The following is a 22,580-nucleotide window of genomic DNA, read 5'->3' as shown; positions in this document are numbered from 1 at the left end:
GGCCATAGTTTAATTAAGGCTTTTAGAGCCTAGTAGGTGATGTTTGGCATGTTATGTAATGCATGGTTATTATGTTGTAGTGTTTCATGGTAGGCTTGGACCTAGATGGGAGCTTCTAGGATCTGCCTTAGTAAGGTAAGGAAGTATTATTCGAGATATCCAGATTGAGTATGCATGTATTATGTGTTTGCATGGATTATGTGATTGCATGTTTTATATGCCTTCATATACAGCATGTCATGACTTTATGTTGTATACATGAACATATTGAGCCTTTACCTTAGAGGTATCCTGTAGTAGGGTGCTCACCCTATGAGTTTGTGGATGGTTGGATACATAAGTCTTGTCTCAGGTCACCGTGAAGGTTGGACCAATGTACTAGTATCATGTCACCTTTATCCACTGGATATATGAGCGACCTCCTGAGGCGACCGCGCAGCTTGTTATATAACCTGGGCCCGGTCTATGAGCTAGTTTCTTGACCTAAGTGTCTTTGTACCCAGTTCATTTGCATTCATGCGCATATAATTGTAAGAGTGGGTGCCCAGTGAGCCAACTGTGTGGCTATGGGCTTTGTTGACTCTTTGTATAAACAATCTTTTGTTTAATATTATTTACACTTTTATGGCAATGACTTTATATTACTTCATATTGTTATATTGTGATATACTATTGTTGTTTTGATAAAGACCTTGAATATACTATAGTGTATGTAAGATGTGGTAGAACATGGAGATGTCTATCATGAAATACGTCTTATAGTCACTGTATATTCTAAAACCGTTCCTAGTCGATTGAGCCGTCCGATAATAAGGATAAGGATCGCTCGAGTTTGAGACTAGCATTTGCGATGCGGAGTACCACGTTTCATTGGTAGGGAACATGGAGATGTTCGAAGCATGCAAATGGATATTCATAGGATGAATAGTCGAACTACCCTATCCGGACTTTCCAAGTGGTTATCACTTATCGAGTGGATAAAGTCCGCGGTTTTGGTTGTACACCATTAGTCCTTACGACTTGAAACATCATGGAGACTCTATATGCTAGTACTGTGCTTTGACTCGTTTACCGACTCTGAGGGGGTCATCAGGTGTCGAGATTGGGTACAGTTACGACACATATAGGAGTCAATGCATTGTTGTCAAGGATTCACCACATACTTGCGAGTGTGGATATCCTATGCGATCTGAGGAGATATTAGTGTGACAAATCTCTGGCCAGAGTACTTGATGTGATTTAAGAAATGGTTTCTTAGTAGCACATGCGATGTCACTAATTTGATCTTCAAGATGCATTGCATAGTTATCGAATCTTGAGCGACTCTCGATATACCAATGGTTGTTGATTCGATCGGGATATTTGGATGAAGGGACCGTACTGTACGGTAACCAAAATCTACTGGTTCTTGTAGGCACTATCAGTGATACCTAGGGAATCATGGGGCGATGTTGCTAGGCGCTTTACCATGATTCGTTGGGCAAGTCGGAAAGTGTTGTTCCGAGTCACAAGGAGTTGTGAGCCCACGCTAGCTGTATCCCTGAACCATTGAGGGTCACACAGTGTAATGGAGTTTTAATCCCCGTTGAGATAGTTAAATTTAAAGAGTTAAATTTAATGAACTAAGGAGTTGGACTTCTTAAATAAGAGTAAGGGAGTAGGATTTCCTAAAATGACATAGGGATGGACATTTTTGGAAACCACTGAATTCGGATTCAGGAAAATTTATTTTGACTTTAAAACGTGCAGAAATGGTTTCTGTGCACATTGGTGAAATCGTTTCATCAATCGGAGTCACGATGAATTTTATATTAATTTCTGAACGAGCGGGCTTTGCTTGTCGGGCCCCAGCTTATGATTAATGGGCCCTAAGGTGTTAGTGGCCTGCATTATAAATAAGTTATTTCAGTACAGAAATTACATACGATAGCTCATAATTTTGAGAGAAAAAAAATCGAAACCCTAGCCCCTCTCTCAAGCTTGGCCGTCGCCCCCCTCCCTCTCTGTCTGAGAAATTCCGGTCTGTGATTTTGAATTGCAGTCTGGAATAGCGAATCAAATTCGTGTATTCTCTTCGCAGAAAACTTCTGATAGATTTTCTAGTGCAATCTATCAGAGGGATTAAACCTCTGTTCGTGGACCTGATTGAAGGCGTTCATCGGTTCCAGGGAGAGACAACAAGAGCAGAATTGTTCTGTTGGTGTCCATTAATCTCGTTGCGAGATTTGAGGTAAAATTTATTTAATTGTTATTTAAATTTTACACACACGTAATTCAATCGATGAACGGTTGATACCCATACCATGGAAACGTTCCATGAAAAATTTTAAACTTCCGCTGCACCGGGTATCAATCGTAATTGGTCTGGGAACTCGCCAGTTTTCCTACAGTGGTATCAGAGCCAGGTTGCTCAGATCAATCGATTGAATAATCAATTGTACAAAATTTTTGAGTCTCGGTTTATGAAACAAAATAAATATTTTTAATAAAAAATTTTTTTCGGGGCAAAACCCGGGCAGCGATTGGATCGCTGCCCGGTGGGGCAGCAATTGTTGCTGCCCCGGGCGGCGCACGGCGCCGCCCAAAGGGGGCGCACAGCGCCGCCCAAGGCGGCGACCGTCGCCGCCCAGGGCGGCGCACGGCGCCGCCCAGGGCAGCGCTGTGCGCTGCCCAGCGCAGCGCTCGGCGCTGCCCAGGGGCGGCGCCAGGCGCTGCCCTAAGGGGGCAGCCGGGCTGCCCCCGGCCCGCGCCCCGGGTGCGGGCCAACCCGGGAGTGTCCCGGGTGGCCCGCGGGAAAAATTATATTTTTAATTTTAATATTTGAAATTTTATTTTTGGTCCGGTCAAAAATTGTTTTTGATTGGTTCACGAGATTTCGGATCGAATTGTTCGAGTCCGTAAATTTTAAAATTTATTTTGGATAAATTTGAATTTTTGGAAAATTTTAATATTTTATCCGTAAATTGAATTTTAAAATCAATTATTTTGGTACAATTGATGATAAGATATGATCTTATGATATATTAGATAAAATATGATTTTATTTGTAAAATTGGATTTTATAGATAAAATATGATTTTATTTGATATGGAGATAAAATATGATTTTATATGTGAAATGTGATTTTATATATAAAATATGATTTTATCTTGTTTAAATTTGAATTGCCACAGCATGTTATCCAATAAATTAATTTTGAATTAAATGTTATTGGATAAGGATGATCGATTGCCATGACCAATTTTGTAGGTGTATGTTAGGAATTTACATTTTGTCTTTATTGTTGTTGGTTTTATTAATGGGCCTGGTTTATGGCCTGATATGAATGTCATATGTAATAAAAGTGGGCTTGGTTTATAGCCCGTTCCCACCCCCTAAAAATGTATCCCCTACTTGTCATTGTTATTTAATTGTAAATACATTAGATTTAGTGGGAGATCAAGATTTGAAGATGGTGGGCCCAGCAGACAATGAAGACTGAAGAAATGTAAATTGGAAGCATATGTAATAGGATTGCATTTGCATACTGCATATTACCTAGGATTGGACTAAGACCCGTGATTGGCAACCACGGGTCAATTAGAAATGGAATCGATCATCCTATATAATATGTGATATTATGATTGTATGCATGTTTAGACATAAATTGCGTGAATCCGGCAATGCATGCAATAAATTAAATATGATGAGACAAATATTTTTATAAATAAAATCCCTCATTTTAAATATGATTTAAAATTTATATCAAGATAAATAAAGGAAATTTAAATATTGTTTAAATGTTCCTACCTTCCATCAACGGTCAATGTATGTGATGCTACCCGCGGATACGGTCCGGCTCATATTATTGGGGGGGCCCGTCCGTCGGAAAGCTGTACATTGGATCGACAAATGTTGTAAGTTGGGTGGAACTCCCATGGGATCGGCTCATATTATTGGGGGATCCACATGGCGACCGTCCATCACAACTTAATATTGATGGGTCATCTTGACATGTCACTTTAAACGGCGTCATATTATTGGGCCCTTATTGGACATGAGGTAAATACATGGGGTTGCTTTGGAAGCAATTGGGCTCTACCTTTTGAGAATTATGGTTGGCTGATATTATTCGGGACCATAAGTTTGTCAATTGGACTCCATGTTCTCACTAAGGAAAAAGTTTCCCGTTTTCACTAGAGGGTGGTGAAATCGTTAAAATAGTGGGAGTGAGATTCATAAAATTAAATTCGCCTATTTTATGTCTTAGTAAATTGTTAAACAATCATTGATATATGTCTGTTTTCCTTTTCAGTATTTCATACAATGAATTCGCGAAATCCTTTATTCTCGATCCTCGAACAAAACAAGCTGACTGGCGCCAACTATACGGAATGGTTCCGGAAGTTGAAGATTGTCTTAACTTCGGAGAAAATGCTCTACGTGTTAGAGAAAGCACCTCCGAAGGAAGCACCAGCTGACATAAGTCCGGAGGAATTGGCCAAACTTGATGCATGGTGTGACCATGACATCAAGACCAAATGCTATATGCAAGCCTCGATGTCTGATGAACTCCAGAGGCGATTTGAGGACACGGTGAATGCTGCTGACATTCACACGCAACTCAAGGAACTTTTTGGGGCTCAGTCGAGGGCTGAAAGGTTCTCTACTGTTAAGGAGTTGATGACGTGCCGCATGCGTGAAGGGACTTCGGTCCGTGATCATGGGGTACGAGTGATTTGGCTCATACAGAAGTTAGCGACCCTTGATTTGGTGTTGGAGCATGAACTCAATGTGGACTTGCTGCTTCTATCTCTTCCTTCTTCATTTGATGGATTCGTGATAAATTTTAATATGAACAAGATAGAGGCCACCCTTGAAGAGATGGTCAATATGCTCGTTACATATGAATCCACACTTAAGAAGGATAAGCCAGCTTTCTTGGTGGGCTCCTCATCTTCTGCTAAGAAGGGGCCAAGTATGAAGGGCAAGAAACGTTCTGCCCCACCCAAGAAAGTGGAACCCGAGAAGAAGCAAAAGACAAAGGCTTCAAACGATGGAAAATCCAAGGATGTTTGCCATTACTGCAAGAAGCCGGGTCATTGGAAGCGCAACTGCAAGGAGTATCTTGAGCAGTTGGGAACTGCAAAGGGTATGTTCTATATCGAAATAAACATGTCACTTAATACAACTTCTTGGGTATTGGATACCGGATGTGGATCTCACATTTGCAATGATTTGCAGGTGATGACAAGAAGTCGCAGGCTTAGAATGGGTGAGACCCAGCTGAGGCTCGGGAATGGTTCCAGAGTTGAAGCTACGGCCATTGGAGATGTTTGTTTGATTTTGCAGAATGGTTTTAAATTATTGTTGAGAGATGTTTATTTGTGCCAGATTTAATTAAAAACATTATTTCTATTTCTATGCTTGATAGAGATGGTTATTCTTGTAATTTTGTGAATGGGATTTGCAATATTTACAAGAATGAATGTTTAATTGGAAATGGACAACTTGAAAACGATCTATACAATTTAAAACTAAAAGACGTTCCAATGAATTGTATTGACAAACCGGCGACAACAAACAAAAGGAAAATCGATAGTCAAAACCCGGCAAACCTTTGGCACGCTAGACTAGGTCATATTTCCTCAAGGAGGATGAACAAGCTAGTGGGAGAGGGCATGTTTGATATGTCTGATATTAACTCTCTACCTACTTGTGAATCCTGCCTAAAAGGGAAAATGACTAAATCTCCTTTTAAGGGGAAGCCTGAACGTAGTCAAAATCTGTTGGATTTGATCCATACAGATGTTTGTGGTCCATTTAGAGTAGGGACTCAACATGGCCACACCTACTTCATTACCTTTACTGATGATTATTCTAGGTATGGGTATTTATATTTAATGAAATATAAGTCTGAAGCATTTGAAAAGTTCAAAGAATTCAAGGCTGAAGTAGAAAACAAGCTAGGTAAAAGTATTAAAGCACTTCGATCGGATCGAGGTGGAGAATACTTGAGTACCGAGTTTTTGGACTATCTAAAAGAGAATAGGATTCTCTCTCAGTGGACTCCTCCTATGACACCACAGCTTAATGGTGTATCGGAGCATCGTAATCGAACTTTGTTGGACATGGTTCGATCCATGATGAGCTTCACTGAGCTTCCACCTTCGTTTTGGGGCTATGCGCTTGAAACGGCGGTATTGTTGTTGAATAACGTCCACACTAAAGCAGTGGACAAAACACCATACGAGTTATGGAATGGCAAAGCTCCTAAGTATTCATACTTGAGGATTTGGGGATGTCCTGCTTACGTGAAGCGGACAGTGGGAGATAAGTTGGATAGTCGATCCAGCTTGTGTTATTTTGTGGGGTATCCGAAGAATTCAATCGTATATTATTTCTATTATCCTGCTGAAACAAAGGTGTTTGTTTCACGGAATGCCACCTTCTTGGAGAAGGAGTTCTTATTGGATAAGAAAGGCGAGATGATGGAACTCGAAGAAGTTCGAGAAGAACCCGAAATACAAAATAACGATCCCACACCTCAGGAACCATTGCTGGACACGCCTGCACCTAGAAGATCCGAGAGGACTTCTAGACCTCCAGTTCGATATGGTCTTCTTCTTGAAGAGGGTCAAGATGAACCCAACATTGGATGTGATCCAAGAAGCTTCAAGGAAGCAATTTCTGATGCGGATTCGAATTTATGGCTTGAAGCTATGCAATCAGAATTGGATTCGATGCATACTAACCAAGTCTGGTCTTTAGTGGATCCTCCCGATGGAATTGTTCCAATAGGGTGTAAATGGATCTACAAAAGAAAGCTTGGGCCTGATGGTAAGATATTGACTTACAAGGCGCGATTGGTGGCGAAAGGTTATACTCAAAGGCAAGGAGTTGACTATGATGAAACCTTTTCACCAGTCGCAATGTTCAAGTCCATAAGAATCCTAATTGCCATAGCTGCATGGTATGACTATGAGATATGGCAATGGATGTGAAGACTGCTTTTCTTAATGGAGACATTAAGGAAGAAATCTATATGAAGCAGCCTGAGGGGTACACATCCATGGGAAGCGAGCATAAGGTATGCAAGCTTCAGAGATCAATTTATGGTCTAAAACAAGCATCAAGAAGTTGGAACCAGAAATTTGATGAAACAATTAAAGACTTTGGTTTCATCAAGAACCCGGAGGAACCTTGCGTGTACAAGAAAGTAGTTAAGGATGCGGTGACATTCTTAGTACTTTATGTTGATGACATCCTACTCATTGGGAATGATGTAGGGATGTTGCAGTCAACAAAGATATGGTTATCAGGTAGATTTTCGATGAAGGATTTGGGTGAGGCATCCTACATTCTTGGGATACAGATCTATAGGGATAGATCTAAGAGAATGATAGGACTCACTCAATCAACCTACATCGATACCATATTGAAACGGTTTTCAATGGATGGGTCCAAGAGAGGACATCTACCCATGTGTCATGGAGTTTCTCTATCCAAGTCTATGTGTCCCAAGACTGATGCAGAGATAGAGAATATGACACATGTACCATATGCGTCAGCTATAGGTAGTATCATGTATGGGATGATATCTACCAGACCGGATGTAGCATTTGCTCTGAGTGTCACGAGCAGATATCAGTCTAATCCTGGTCAGATGCATTGGAAAGCCGTGAAGGACATTCTTAAGTACTTGCGAAGGACTAAGAATATGTTCATGGTTTATGGAGGACGAGAACTCAAACTGGAAGGCTATACCGACTCTAGCTTCCAAAGTGATGTGGATGACTCGAAGTCAACCTCTGGATTTGTGTTCATGCTCAATGGTGGTGCTGTCTCTTGGAAGAGTTCCAAGCAGGACACCACAGCGGATTCCACCACTGAGGCTGAATACATTGCAGCATCAGCTGCTGCTAAAGAGGCCGTTTGGATGAGGAATTTCGTCCAAGAGTTGGGCGTCATTCCTGAATTTGTTGGTCCAGTCCCGGTGTACTGCGACAACACGGGTGCCGTTGCTCAAGCAAAGGAACCAAGGTCTCATCAAAGATCCAAACACGTACTGAGGAAATACCACATAATCCGGGAGATTGTGGAAAGAGGAGACATCAGTGTCGAACGAGTGGCCTCTGCAGACAATATCGCTGATCCACTTACTAAGCCTTTGCCAGGACCATTGTTTGACAAACATCGCGAAGCAATGGGTCTACGTAGTATGACTAGTTGGCTATAGGGCAAGTGGGAGATTGTAAGAGTGGGTGCCCAGTGAGCCAACTGTGTGGCTATGGGCTTTGTTGACTCTTTGTATAAACAATCTTTTGTTTAATATTATTTACACTTTTATGGCAATGACTTTATATTACTTCATATTGTTATATTGTGATATACTATTGTTGTTTTGATAAAGACCTTGAATATACTATAGTGTATGTAAGATGTGGTAGAACATGGAGATGTCTATCATGAAATACGTCTTATAGTCACTGTATATTCTAAAACCGTTCCTAGTCGATTGAGCCGTCCGATAATAAGGATAAGGATCGCTCGAGTTTGAGACTAGCATTTGCGACGCGGAGTACCACGTTTCATTGGTAGGGAACATGGAGATGTTCGAAGCATGCAAATGGATATTCATAGGATGAATAGTCGAACTACCCTATCCGGACTTTCCAAGTGGTTATCACTTATCGAGTGGATAAAGTCCGCGGTTTTGGTTGTACACCATTAGTCCTTACGACTTGAAACATCATGGAGACTCTATATGCTAGTACTGTGCTTTGACTCGTTTACCGACTCTGAGGGGGTCATCAGGTGTCGAGATTGGGTACAGTTACGACACATATAGGAGTCAATGCATTGTTGTCAAGGATTCACCACATACTTGCGAGTGTGGATATCCTATGCGATCTGAGGAGATATTAGTGTGACAAATCTCTGGCCAGAGTACTTGATGTGATTTAAGAAATGGTTTCTTAGTAGCACATGCGATGTCACTAATTTGATCTTCAAGATGCATTGCATAGTTATCGAATCTTGAGCGACTCTCGATATACCAATGGTTGTTGATTCGATCGGGATATTTGGATGAAGGGACCGTACTGTACGGTAACCAAAATCTACTGGTTCTTGTAGGCACTATCAGTGATACCTAGGGAATCATGGGGCGATGTTGCTAGGCGCTTTACCATGATTCGTTGGGCAAGTCGGAAAGTGTTGTTCCGAGTCACAAGGAGTTGTGAGCCCACGGCTAGCTGTATCCCTGAACCATTGAGGGTCACACAGTGTAATGGAGTTTTAATCCCCGTTGAGATAGTTAAATTTAAAGAGTTAAATTTAATGAACTAAGGAGTTGGACTTCTTAAATAAGAGTAAGGGAGTAGGATTTCCTAAAATGACATAGGGATGGACATTTTTGGAAACCACTGAATTCGGATTCAGGAAAATTTATTTTGACTTTAAAACGTGCAGAAATGGTTTCTGTGCACATTGGTGAAATCGTTTCATCAATCGGAGTCACGATGAATTTTATATTAATTTCTGAACGAGCGGGCTTTGCTTGTCGGGCCCCAGCTTATGATTAATGGGCCCTAAGGTGTTAGTGGCCTGCATTATAAATAAGTTATTTCAGTACAGAAATTACATACGATAGCTCATAATTTTGAGAGAAAAAAAATCAAAACCCTAGCCCCTCTCTCAAGCTTGGCCGTCGCCCCCCTCCCTCTCTGTCTGAGAAATTCCGGTCTGTGATTTTGAATTGCAGTCTGGAATAGCGAATCAAATTCGTGTATTCTCTTCGCAGAAAACTTCTGATAGATTTTCTAGTGCAATCTATCAGAGGGATTAAACCTCTGTTCGTGGACCTGATTGAAGGCGTTCATCAGTTCCAGGGAGAGACAACAAGAGCAGAATTGTTCTGTTGGTGTCCATTAATCTCGTTGCGAGATTTGAGGTAAAATTTATTTAATTGTTATTTAAATTTTACACACACGTAATTCAATCGATGAACGGTTGATACCCATACCATGGAAACGTTCCATGAAAAATTTTTAAACTTCCGCTGCACCGGGTATCAATCGTAATTGGTCTGGGAACTCGCCAGTTTTCCAACAATAATAGTGTATACTCATACTCTCGTACTGAGCATGTTAGGCACACTTCCTGTTATTTTCTATTGGCTGGATGCCCTATTCCATGGGGCAGTTGCAGGTAGTTCTCTCGGAGACAGGGAGGTTAGGTGATGACCAAGGTTGGATAGCGGGGTTGACCACTAGGTTTTGCTTACCTGGTATTTGACTTACTTTAATTCCGCAGTTTCTCTGATTAAGATAATTTTATTGATTAATTGCATGCTTAAGTTCTGATTAGTAGGTGATCACGGCGCGGGTCACTACACTATTTAATCTTGTAAAATGGGGTACGGGTTACTATAGTCATGTTTAAAATTACCGAACTCTTCGGTGGTTCTGAAGATCAACCATACAATTCTGATCCAATTAAACCTCTGGATAATTAGGATTATGGTTCCTTAGTCATGTTTTACTATTTATTATTGTAAAACGGGGTATGGGTTACTACAATTCTATTTATGTCATGCATGCTTATTTTAAATCTTGTTATGGCATACTATTTTAACATCAAATATTTTATAGTTTTAGGTTGCGCATAGAGGAATTTCCGGCGTTCCTGTATATGTTATTATCATTTTGTTCAAAGAGATTTTATATGTGTTGAACCATGAGATTTTTTAGGATTTTGAAGTGTTGATTTTATTTAAATTTCTGCACAGTTTATTATACTTACAAACATGCATATTTTACAAAAAATAAAAAGTATTCCACAATTTTTTCGCATTTAATATTTTAATATGCATGAATGAGAAATACAAGACATCACAACACTCATAGGCAAGCGTTGAATTTCCAAATACAATAAACTGGCTCATATATGTGTCGCAACTATACCCAATCTCATCACATGATGACCCTCACAAAGTCGGTAAATGAGTCAAAGCACCGTCCTAGCATGTAGAGCCTCAGTGTTCTCTCGGGTCGTATAGACTAATGGTGTACAACCATAACAACAGACTTATCCACTCGATGAATGATAACCACTTGGGAAGTCCGAGGGAGGGTATTTCAGTGAAATGATCGTATCAACACCAATCTGCATGTTTGAAAATCCCTATGTACATACCAATGAAACATGGTTCACATCATGATAGATTCTAGTGTAGTAACCCGAGTCCCATTTTACATGTTAAAATAATGTTTCTAAATTTTAACAGTGCAAAAAAAATGGTGAAGAAGTTATTATTCAGGAAAATTATGTGAGAAATCAGTTCCGGAAAATCTAAAAATGGTAGGGAGGGTCTCGGGGGCCAAAACAGTTCGGAAGCAGCCGAAACAGTTCGGAAGGAGCAAAAGCAGTTTGGACCTTCCGAACTAGTTCGGATTTTCCGAACTTACCAGGCAACAGGTGTCATGTAGCGACCCAACCCGGATCCACTACTAATCAAAGATTAAATCTTAATTAAGCATGCAATTTAACATAATCAGAGATATGCTACGGAAACCCAAATATATACAGGACTGGCAGAATACAACCGGCTAAATAAATTCTATAAATACAACCCAATCAAATGAAATAAAATAAAACATAACAGCTACTCCTGCTGTCACGTTCTGGTCACTACTCTCAAATCCCTGTAAGAACTACCTGCAACTGCCCTGTCGAATAGGGTGTCCAAAAAACATAAAATACTGGACGTGAGCGTTAAAGCTCAATACGCTAGTACGGGTAAACAGATGTTAACTGTGTTTCATATGCATATTTTAGATGTTAGTTTTGCATGAATTCATATGTTATTGTTGTGGTTTTATTTAGTTTTAGCATGTTTAAGTCATCTATCTGCATAATACTCTTCTTGGTCCGTTTTGTAGGGAAACTCGGAAAAATTTTGGTTTTTGGACAAAGCTTTACTCGCTCGAGCGAAGGGTTATGCTTGCTCGAGCGAGATCGAGATAGCATGATTTTTCCAGAAGACTGCTCGCTCGAGCGAGAGGCTATGCCCGCTCGAGCGAGAAACAGTGACAATCGAGGCAGAAGATTGCTCGCTCGAGCGAGAGGCTATGCCCGCTTGAGCGAACGAGGCGTGAAAATTTACCTCCGGGGCAGAGGATTGCTCGCTCGAGCGAGAGCCTATGCTCGCTCGAGCGAGCTACGCGTACAGAGTTTTTTAAAAATAAAATTCTTGCTCGGAAAGGATACTATCTTTTGAAGACCCTTGAGCATATAAATAGAAATTTATTCATTAGAATAAGGGTTACACACATCTTTGAAGGCAATGAGGCCATCAACATCATCTACCATTCTTCTCTTCTTGTTTTTATTTTATTTGTGATTTTTGATAAATGTTTTGGAGTAAAAAACTCTTGTTGATGAACTATGTTGAACTTTGAGTAGTTTTTCTCTTTCGATCAAGACCACGTGATTGGGCCAGAAAATTTATGTAGAAACTCGTTTATTTATTTGAGAATTTCAGACTTGATTTTATTTTATTGGTTACCGAATTTATATGTGTCTTGTGAATTTACTGGCCAATTATTTGCTTGCATGTTAATTGATTCCAATTCGATATAGGAGGTTTTGATTTTGATCACTTCGATATTCAACATAGTGTAAAACTGACTAGAAATAGAATTCGGTTTCATTATGCGGTTTGGGTGTAAACTGAATTTTCATAGTTATTCATGCATTAAAATTTGATTAGAATTACGAAAGATTAATCCGTCAAATTTGAGTAGGTTTGATTGTTCTAGAAATAGTCCTTTGAACAAATTAGAAAAGTTCCCGTGAATTAAGATTAAGTCTGATGTCTTAGATCGACTGCTTGTTAAATAAATTGTCTGGTACCTACGTGAGTCCTTGATCGAACTTCTCCCATATTTGAATTAAACCAAATTTTTGCTGCGTTTTAATTAATTGCAATTTTAATTATTATTTTAAAAATCTGAATCACTTTTATTAATTGATCTAGATTAAGTAGGAATAAATATATTTTGGTATTCATATTTATACAGTCCCTGTGGGTTCGACATCTGGACCTTTGTCTACTATATTATAACTTGACCTGGTACGCTTGTCAGTTGATTTTTATCATACCGATTTAGCCTGTCAAGTTTTTGGCGCCGTTATCGGGGACTGTTTGATATCAGAATTTTTATTTCGCTTGAGATTAGACTTTATTTATTTTCTTGGGTTTTGAGTATAATTTCTTGGTGATTTTCAGGTACCTTATGTTGTGCATGCATAGCATTCGATCAAGGAAATAATTACCACTTGACTTGGAGATCGAACGCACGCTTAGCAGGATCCGAAAAGCCAAGAAATCTATCAATCTAGAATTAGAGTCAGAATCTGAATCTATAGTAGAGATGGCGGACAACCGTACTGTTTGGGATATTATTAGGCCGCCAGTTGAAGGTTATGGATCTAGCATAGTTCGCCCCTCTATTGAGGCGAACAATTTTGAGCTGAAACCCTCTACTATTCAGCTGATTCAACTTCAAGCAAGATTTGGGGGTACATCTGTGGAAGTCCCGTACGCTCATCTGGAGCGTTTTCTGTCAATCTGCGACACGTTCAAAGTTAATGGGGTAACATATGATGCAGTGCAACTGCGGTTATTCCCATTTTCTCTACAAGGCGAAGCTGTTGAGTGGCTAGATGATTTGCCTGCTGGTTCAATTAATATATGGGATCAACTTGTTCAGACCTTTCTGAATAAGTATTTTCCTCCCACAAAGATGGCTAAACTGTTTTCTGACATCATCTTATTCAGGCAGAAAAAAGCTGAATCTTTACATGCGGGTTGGAAACGATTCAAAAAGATGTTGAATATGTGTCCTCAACATAATTTTACTCAGAGCCAGCAAACTTATACCTTCTATAATGGGACGGATCAATCTGTTCGATCCATGTTGGATGCTGCTGCTAACGGAAACCTATTCAGGAAGACACCAGCGGAGGCATGGGAAATCATTAGAAATATGGCTGAAAGCAACATTGGATGGCCAGATGCTAAAAAGGAGAAAAATGCTGGAGTACTAGAAGTCGATGCATTGACAACACTGAATGCCAAAATCGATGCTCTTACTCATCAGATGGCAGTTATGCAGACAACTTCAGCCAATCAAGTGCAAGCTCAACAGCCCGAGGAACAACAAGTATTTGAGGTTGATGCGGCGAATTTCATGGGAAATCAAGGGAGACAACCATACAATCCCTACAGCAATACATACAATCCTGGCTGGAAGAATCATCCAAACTTCTCGTGGAAAGATGTAGATCCCACGGCCAACACATCAAAGCCGGTCGAGAAGAATCCTTCCTTTGAAGAAATCATGATGAAATATGTAGCTGGTACTGAGACCCGTCTACAGAATCAAGAGGCAATGTTGCAGAAGTTAGAAACACAGATGAGCCAGATAGCAACACAGCTGTCAACTAGGCCAGCAGGATCGTTGCCTAGCAATAATGAGAGGAATCCCAAGGATGTCAATGCTATTCTGGTGGTGACTAGGGAGAAGAATACTGAGGATGAGGAAGCAAGTGAGCTAATCAGGGAAAAAGGGCTAGAGGAAGCACCAAATAAGTCAGACTCGAAGCCTACGGGCAAGAAAGGTAAGTCCTCTCACCCAATTATTAATGAGAATATTGATTTGAGTAAACTTCCCTTCCCCCAAAGAGCAAAGCAAGTGCAATTGGATAAAAAATTTGCAAAATCCTTAGAGATTTTCAAAAAGCTACATATTAATATTCCCTTTGCAGACGATTTGGCTCAAATTCCCAGTTATGCAAAATTTTTGAAAGAGATTTTGTCTAACAAAAGAAAACTTGTGGATTTTGAAACTGTGAAGTTGTCGGAGGAATGTTCTGTTATTCTACAAAATAAACTCCCTCCGAAACTTAAGGATCCCGGTAGCTTTTCAATTTCATGCACTATTGGAAAATCATTTTTTGACAAAGCTTTATGTGATTTAGGTGCAAGTATTAATCTTATGCCCTATTCATGTTTTGAAAAGCTAGGAATTGGTGAAGTTAAGCCAACTACTATCTCCCTGAAATTATGTAACACCCCGTTTTTATCTTTAATGAGTTTATTTGAGTTAATCGGAGATTACAGAGTTCAAGAGCCGACTTGATTTTGATTAGGGTCTATTTTGCAAAATTTGGAAATTTCAGGGACTAAAACGCAAATAGTGGATTTTATATATTATATACACTTTGTCTTGACCTCTCATTCACTCCATATCCTTCCCCAAGCTCGCCTCCTCCATTGAATACGCCCCATTGAGTTTTCAAGCTTTCAGATTTCTCCCCGAGCACGATCTGTCTGTTAGAATTTATTTCTGAAGGCAGATTAGCGATCACGGCTGCGAGAGCTTCGTTCTATCGTAAGTTTTTCTACGATCGGATACATTCTATTTTTTGGATGTTGTTAGAATCATACGAGATTCGAGTATGTTGTTCTTGGCAGAGTTACGAGCGTTTATTATCTGTCGGTTTTGAAATAGAGCAACGTTCGAAATTGTTATGACTTTTGGAAGCCATTTTCGAAAAGTGACGTTTTGAGATTTGTTGGAATTGCCTTGTTATTGTTGTATTAGTATTGATTTGGGTTGATATCAATATTGAACTGCTCTCTGCGTTTTTGGTTGGTTCAGTTATAGCCGTTATGCCGTCGGTTTGAGTTTTTGGAGATTTGAACCATTTTGAGTTGTTGATCTTTGGCTTGTGTATTGATCGTCGTTGTTGATCTTCTATTTGTATCTGAACAGATTTGTTTGGAGTTTGTCAAGCCCGATGTTAACAACATTTAATCGTCAAGAGATTGGACGAAGAACGATAAAGAGTTTTACCTTGAACCGTAGTTGTTGTTAGATTGTATAGTCTTTGATACAATATTTTGTTGTAGCTTATCCAGAGTTGGAACTACTGCATTGAAAGGTAAAAGCAGTCATCGTAGCGAGATAGCATACTCGGGACAGTTGGTTCTCGAGTTTTCCTTAAAATCACATATTGCATTAATACTTGTTCTAGCATGTGGAACTAGTATTTCATTGATTAATTGAGTTTGGTTATATGGCTTATGTGTTATGTTTTGTTATGCATTCATCTTGAGCCAACTTTGATTTCAGCGGGCAGAACAACCTTTTTTGTTTAGACGTTTTGGGGGCTATGTTGCGAGTGGCCTGGGTTGTAGAAGTTCACCTAGTATCAGCATACTCCTCATAGTCGCACCGAAGTCTAGGGGTTTGGGATACGTGACACCACCTCGATTGGGAGAGTCGGTGAGTCGTTACGTGGTCTCATCCTCGGGATCCCAAAAAGCACAGCAGCAATCCCTCTTTTATCAGAATTGATATCCCGATTTAAAAACATGCATTTCATTACGTTGATATTGGTTATGTTTTTAACTTGAAAGCATGTTTGTTGTTGTATTACTTGTTATGTTGCTTTTACTGGGATTATCATTCTCACCGGTTTATCCGGCTGTTGCTTTGTTTTGTATGTGTACTTGGCAATAGATGGGGCAGGATCGAGTCAGCGAAGACCTGGTTAACAGCAAGAGGGCGAGTTAGTAGTGGGACTCAGTTTATAAGTCGAATCAGCATGTTTATGTAGTTTAAGATAGAAGCATGTTAGAACTCGAACTTTTTATGTTTGTTATTCGAATTTGTTTTGTATTTGGATTGTTTATCCTTGTTGATCTTGGGCTTTATGAAAGCATGTTTGATTTTGAGTATTCTTTACACTCTGTTTTAGCGTATGTAATCGAATGCACGTCAGAAGCAAGCGCGGGATCTTTTTTTTTGTTAGCCTGAGCTTTCTGCCCAAGCCTTCTGCGCGCGAGCGAGGTGGTGCCTCGCGCGCGCGCGAGGCATGTTAGGGGCCTCGGTTTTGTTGGCTCGCGCGGGCGCAAGCCCTCGGTTGGGCTCGAGTTGAGAAGCCCACGCACGCGTGTGATGTCTATCTCGCGCGGGCGCGAGGCGTTCCTTTTTTTTTAAAAAAAACTTTTGACATGCTTTTAATCTTGTGTTCTGGTTTGATTATTGTTGTTTAATCCGAGATTATTTGTTTAGAACCGAGGTCTCACATTAAGTGGTATCAGAGAGTTAAGATTCTTGGTTGAACTAGAGTGAGCGGGGTAGTTCGAGTCCGCATGTATTGGCTCCTCGCATGTGTTTGAATTATTTAATTGTTTATTTAATTCCATGCAAGCATGCTTTATTATTTGAGAATTAATTGAATTACATGATTTTGTGATTTAATTTATAAATAATTAACTACTTGAGATATAACTGTTTTTGTTATCGACGGGTATTCGGCATTCCAAGCGGTTGTAAAGGCACCGAATCGTAGCGATTGAGTATCTTGTGTCCTAAACTTTGATTATCGGATGGGTCCTCGTCGAGTGATTAACAGAAACACACTGCCAGTCATTCCTACGACTGAAAAAGCTAGCACTGAAGTTGATCAGTTGGATGCTACAGCTACTCCTATGGAAACCTTGCTGAAGAGGTTTCAGTCGTTTAATCCGCCGTTGTTAATGGGTATTGAGAACCCATTTGACTGTGAGAGTTGGTTGGATGACATTGATCAATTGTTCGATTCCATTGATTTTACTGATGACCGCCGAACCAGGTTAGTCATTCATCAGCTTCGTGGTGTGGCCAAGAACTGGTGGATCACGACCAAGAGATCCTTGGAGAACAGAGGTACAATTGTCGATTGGTCTTTTTTCAAATCTGAGTTTTATAAGCGGTTTTTCCCTGTTTCGTACCGAAAGGACAAGGGAACAGAGTTTGCCAATCTAAGGCAAGGGAATCTGAACATTGAGGAGTACGTATCCAAGTTTGATAGTCTGTTGCATTTTGCACCGCAATTTGCCGACAGTGAAGAAGCCAAAGCCGATCAGTTCATCAACGGCTTGAATCCCGACATCTTCACATTGGTGAACACCGCTAGGCCAGATAACTTTGCGGATGCCATGAATCATGCAAAGGGAGCTGAAGCAGGCTTGTGGAGACAGAGAGGTAATCAGATGGTGTCTCAACAGCAGAGGCAGTCTCAGAACCAACCATCTCAGCATCAAAATCAGCCACCTCAATATCAGAACCAGTAGCAGAGGTATGAAGGTGGAAATAATGGGGGAAACAGAAGGGATCAGTACAGAGCAAGGAGGAAACATTTCAAGAGGCAGGGGAACAGTTCTTCTAGTTTCAGTGGTTCCAAACAATTCGGTTTAGGACAGAGTTCTGGATCATCATCCATGTACTGCAGCAAGTGTGGGGGAAGACACTCACTGGATCAGTGTGTGGGAGTCTTCGGTAACTGCAACACCTGTCAGCAATCGGGACACTTTTCCAAGGTGTTCCCTCAGCGTAGTAGAGATCGAGCTCAGAGTGGGAGTTCATCCAGACCTACAGCTCAGCCTGAGAGACAGTATTCTGCAGTTCACTCTTTTCAGCCTCAGCAGCAGAACAGACAGGGAGGTAACCCTAGTGCGAACCAGCCTCCGAGACAGCAGGCACGAGTCTTTGCTCTGACAGAGGATCAGGCTCAGGCATTACCTGACGATGTAATAGCAAGTAATTGTTTGATTTTCTGTTATTCTACTCATTTTTTGATAGATACAGGTGCTTCTCATTCCTTTATCTCTGTGAAATTTGTGTTATTTCATGTTTTGCCTACTGAGTTGTTGCCTACTGTAGTAGCTGTTACTTCACCTTTGGGTGGAGGAATTGTTTCTGTCCGATTATTCAGGAACTGTGAACTCTATTTTGAGGAAAATTTGTTAGAATTCGACTGTATTGTACTTGGGCTGTCAGATTTTGACTGTATTGTTGGTATAGATGCTTTAACCCAGTACAGGGCAACAGTCGATTGTTTTCTGAAAGTTGTCAGGTTCAGACCTGAAATGGCAGACGAGTGGAAATTCTTTGGTAAGGGTTCTCGATCTAGAATTCCTTTGATTTCAATGTTCTCTATAACTCGTTTGTTACAGAGAGGTGCCGAAGGATTTTTGGTTTATGCAGTTGATGTACTGAAATTTAGCCCTGAATTGGTTGATATACCAGTGGTTAGAGATTTTGCGGATGTGTTTCCGGAAGATGTGCCTGGATTACCGCCTATTCTAGAGATCGAATTCAGCATCGATTTGGTGTCAGGTACCCAACCTATTTCCAAAGCTCCTTATCGTATGGCACCTATTGAATTGAGAGAGTTGAAGGAGCAGCTTGAGGATTTGATTGCCAAGGGATACATCAGACCTAGTGTATCGCCTTGGGGTGCTCCTGTTCTATTTGTTCGGAAGAAGGATGGTTCTATGCGACTCTGTATTGACTACCGTCAACTGAATCAAGCTACAGTCAAGAACAGGTATCATTTACCCCGAATAGATGACCTTTTTGATCAGCTACAGGGTTCTTCTATCTATTCGAAGATTGATCTGAGGTCAGGTTATCATCAGCTTAGAGTGCGAGAGGAAGATATTTCTAAGACTGTATTCAGAACGAGGTATGGTCACTTTGAGTTTATAGTCATGCCGTTTGGTTTGACTAACGCTCCAGCAGTTTTTATGGGTTTGATGAACCGTATCATTCAGCGTTATTTAGATGAGTTTGTCATTATCTTCATCGATGATATTCTTATCTATTCAAAGAACCGTACTGACCATGCAGAGCACTTGAGAATCGTCTTGCAGATTTTGCGAGTTGAGCAGTTGTTTGACAAGCTGTCTAAGTGTGAATTCTGGTTGGATCGAGTTGTCTTTCTCGGTCACATTATTTCTGGAGATGGGATTTCTGTCGATCCCAGCAAGATTGAAGCGGTTATGAATTGGCTTAGACCGACATCAGTACCTGAGATCCGAAGCTTTATGGGTTTAGCTGGTTATTATCGTCGATTCATCGAGGGTTTCTCGTCTATTGCCAAGCCGATTACCCAGCTAACACAGAAGAATGCGCCTTTTATCTGGACTACAGATTGTGAGACTAGCTTTGTTGATCTGAAGAGGAGACTGACCAGTGCTCCGATTCTTTCTATTCCGAAAGGTACTGGAGGTTTCACAGTCTATTGTGATGCTTCTAACCAAGGCTTGGGTTGTGTTCTTATGTAGCATAAGCATGTGATAGTGTATGCATCGAGGAAGCTGAAACCGCACGAGACTCGTTATCCGGTTCATGATCTTGAACTAGCTGCAATTGTTTTTGCTCTGAAGATCTGGCGTCACTATCTTTACGGTGAGTCATTTGAGATATTTTCTTATCATAAGAGTCTTAAGTACTTGTTTTCACAGGCAGAACTGAATATAAAACAGAGAAGATGGTTAGATCTGTTGAAGGATTTCGACTGTGAAATCAAGTATTATCCAGGAAAGTCGAATGCAGTTGCAGATGCCTTGAGCCAAAAGCTTTGTCCTTTATCTCTTTCTACTATTGGTGTTTCTCATTTGATCGATGATTGTTGCACTTCTCGTTTAGAGTTTGAAACAGATAGGAAGGCTATCAGAGTGTTTGCTATTCAAGCCGAGCCGGAGTTGTTTATTGCGATCAAAGAAGCACAGAAGACTGATCCGAGCACTCAGGTTTCAGTGGAGAAAGTCAGATCGGGGCATCAGTCTGAATTCCAGGTTAGAGATGACGTTTTGTTTGTGAATAACCGTATTGTTGTGCCGGATATTTAGGAGTTCAGACAGCGTATTCTCCAAGAGGCTCATTGCAGTCGGTTCAGTGTTCATCCTTGAGGTCGTAAGATGTACAATGATCTGAAGAACCAGTTCTGGTGGAAGAGAATGAAGAGCGATGTTGCGAGGTTTGTATCTCGGTGTTTGAACTGTCAGAAAGTGAAAGAAGAAAGGAAGCGACCGGGTGGTCTGTTGCACAGTCTATCTGTTCCTGAATGGAAATAAGATCACATTTCTATGGATTTCATCACGAAACTACCGCGATCTGTTCGAGGATGCGATGCAATTTGGGTAGTGATCGACCGATTGACGAAGTTTGCATGTTTTATTCCGTACAGGATGACGTATCGTCACGATCAGATGACTGAGTTATATGTTAGCAATGTTGTGAGATTGCATGGGGTGCCGAAGTCGATCATTTTAGACCAAGACCCTAGATTCACTTCGCACTTCTGGCACAGTCTTCAGGAGGCACTTGGTACTCGATTTCACCTGAGTACAGCTTATCATCCTCAGACCAACGGACAGTCAGAGCGGACAATCCAGACGTTAGAGGATATTCTTCGAGCGGTAGTGCTAGACTTTGGCACTAGTTGGCAAGATTCCTTGCCTCTTGTTGAGTTCTCTTCCAACAACAGCTTCCAAGCGAGTATCGGTATGACGCCTTTTGAGGCTTTGTACGGCAAGAAGTGCCGATCTCCTTTGTTTTGGGATGATTTGTCCGAGTCACCTGATTTGGGACCAGATATGCTTCGAGATATGGCAAAACAAGTTAAGATCATTCAGTATAGAATGAATTCAGCTCAAGATAGACACGAGAAGTATGCTAATGTCTGACGCAGACCACTGAGTTTCGATCAGTGAGACCGAGTCTTTCTGAAGATTTCACCTTTCAGAGGCACCGTTAGATTTGGGAAGAGAGGAAAGTTATCTCCGAGATTTCTTTCACCCTCCAAACATATTCAACGACCCTTTTGATCTTTGATTTCTTTTTCTTCTTTTTCTTTAGCACCTGTGTTTCCTTCTCCCTTGGAAATTCTACTGCACTAGTAACTTTGCGTAATTTTTCATCTTCTTTGATTGTTAAATCATGAACACCTTCTCCACTGATGGATTTCCAGCCTTCTTGAATACTGTAAAAATCACTTTCTCGCCTTCAACTCCCATCGACAGCTCACCTTTCTTGACATCTATCTTGGCTTCAGCAGTAGCCAAGAGTCTCCCAAAAATCAACGGCATATTTTCATCTTCTTTCATATCTAGCACCACAAAATCCATAGGAGAAATAAATTTATCTACTTTTACCAGAATATCCTCGATGATTCCACGCGGATATTTGATAGATCTATCGGCTAGATGTAATGCGATTGTAGTGGGCTTCACCTCGCCAAGTCTTAAGCTCCTGAAAACAGACAAAGTCATGAAGTTAATACTAGATCCTAAATCAAAAAGTGTTTTATTAAAATTAGAAGAACCAATAGTGCAAGGAATTGTTGGAAAAACGTGTTCAGATCAATTAAGAATTGATACCCGGTGCAGCGGAAGTTTAAAAATTTTTATTTTTCGATATGGAACGATTCCATATCATGGGTATCAAAACTTTACGATTAAATTATGCAAGTAAAAATAAAATCACAATTAAATTTTTACGTATTCAAGAAACGGCTTGATTATGGACACCAACAGAATTTAATCTGCTCTTCTTGTATATCCCGGGAACCGATGGCTTCACGATCAATCTCCAGAATAAGGTCCACGAACAGAAAACAGAAACCCTCTGATTGATTGTACTAGAAATCAATCAGATGTTTATCGATGAGAATAAATAGATTTGATCTGTTAATTC

The 22,580-nt window shown here is 40.5% G+C and overlaps 1 protein-coding gene across 1 annotated transcript; it reads right to left on the bottom strand.

The window, feature by feature from the left end:
• Window positions 1–21,817: 21,817 nt before the first annotated feature.
• Window positions 21,818–22,156, bottom strand: LOC140862750 (uncharacterized). Its single transcript, XM_073265786.1, has one exon. The coding sequence runs from the start codon at window positions 22,154–22,156 to the stop codon at window positions 21,818–21,820; it is 339 nt and encodes a 112-aa protein (XP_073121887.1).
• Between the last annotated feature and the right edge of the window lie 424 nt (window positions 22,157–22,580).

The sequence above is a fragment of the Henckelia pumila genome, chromosome 4, assembly GCF_033568475.1.
Source record: "Henckelia pumila isolate YLH828 chromosome 4, ASM3356847v2, whole genome shotgun sequence".
NCBI classification, from domain to species: domain Eukaryota; kingdom Viridiplantae; phylum Streptophyta; class Magnoliopsida; order Lamiales; family Gesneriaceae; genus Henckelia; species Henckelia pumila.
The sequence above is the reverse complement of the archived record's forward strand: the minus strand, read 5'-3'. Positions and strand labels throughout refer to the sequence as shown.

What these genes read in the sequence shown, in the direction of transcription:
- LOC140862750 (XM_073265786.1), bottom strand. Translation starts at nt 22,156, where the DNA reads ATGACTTTGTCTGTTTTCAGGAGCTTAAGACTTGGCGAGGTGAAGCCC.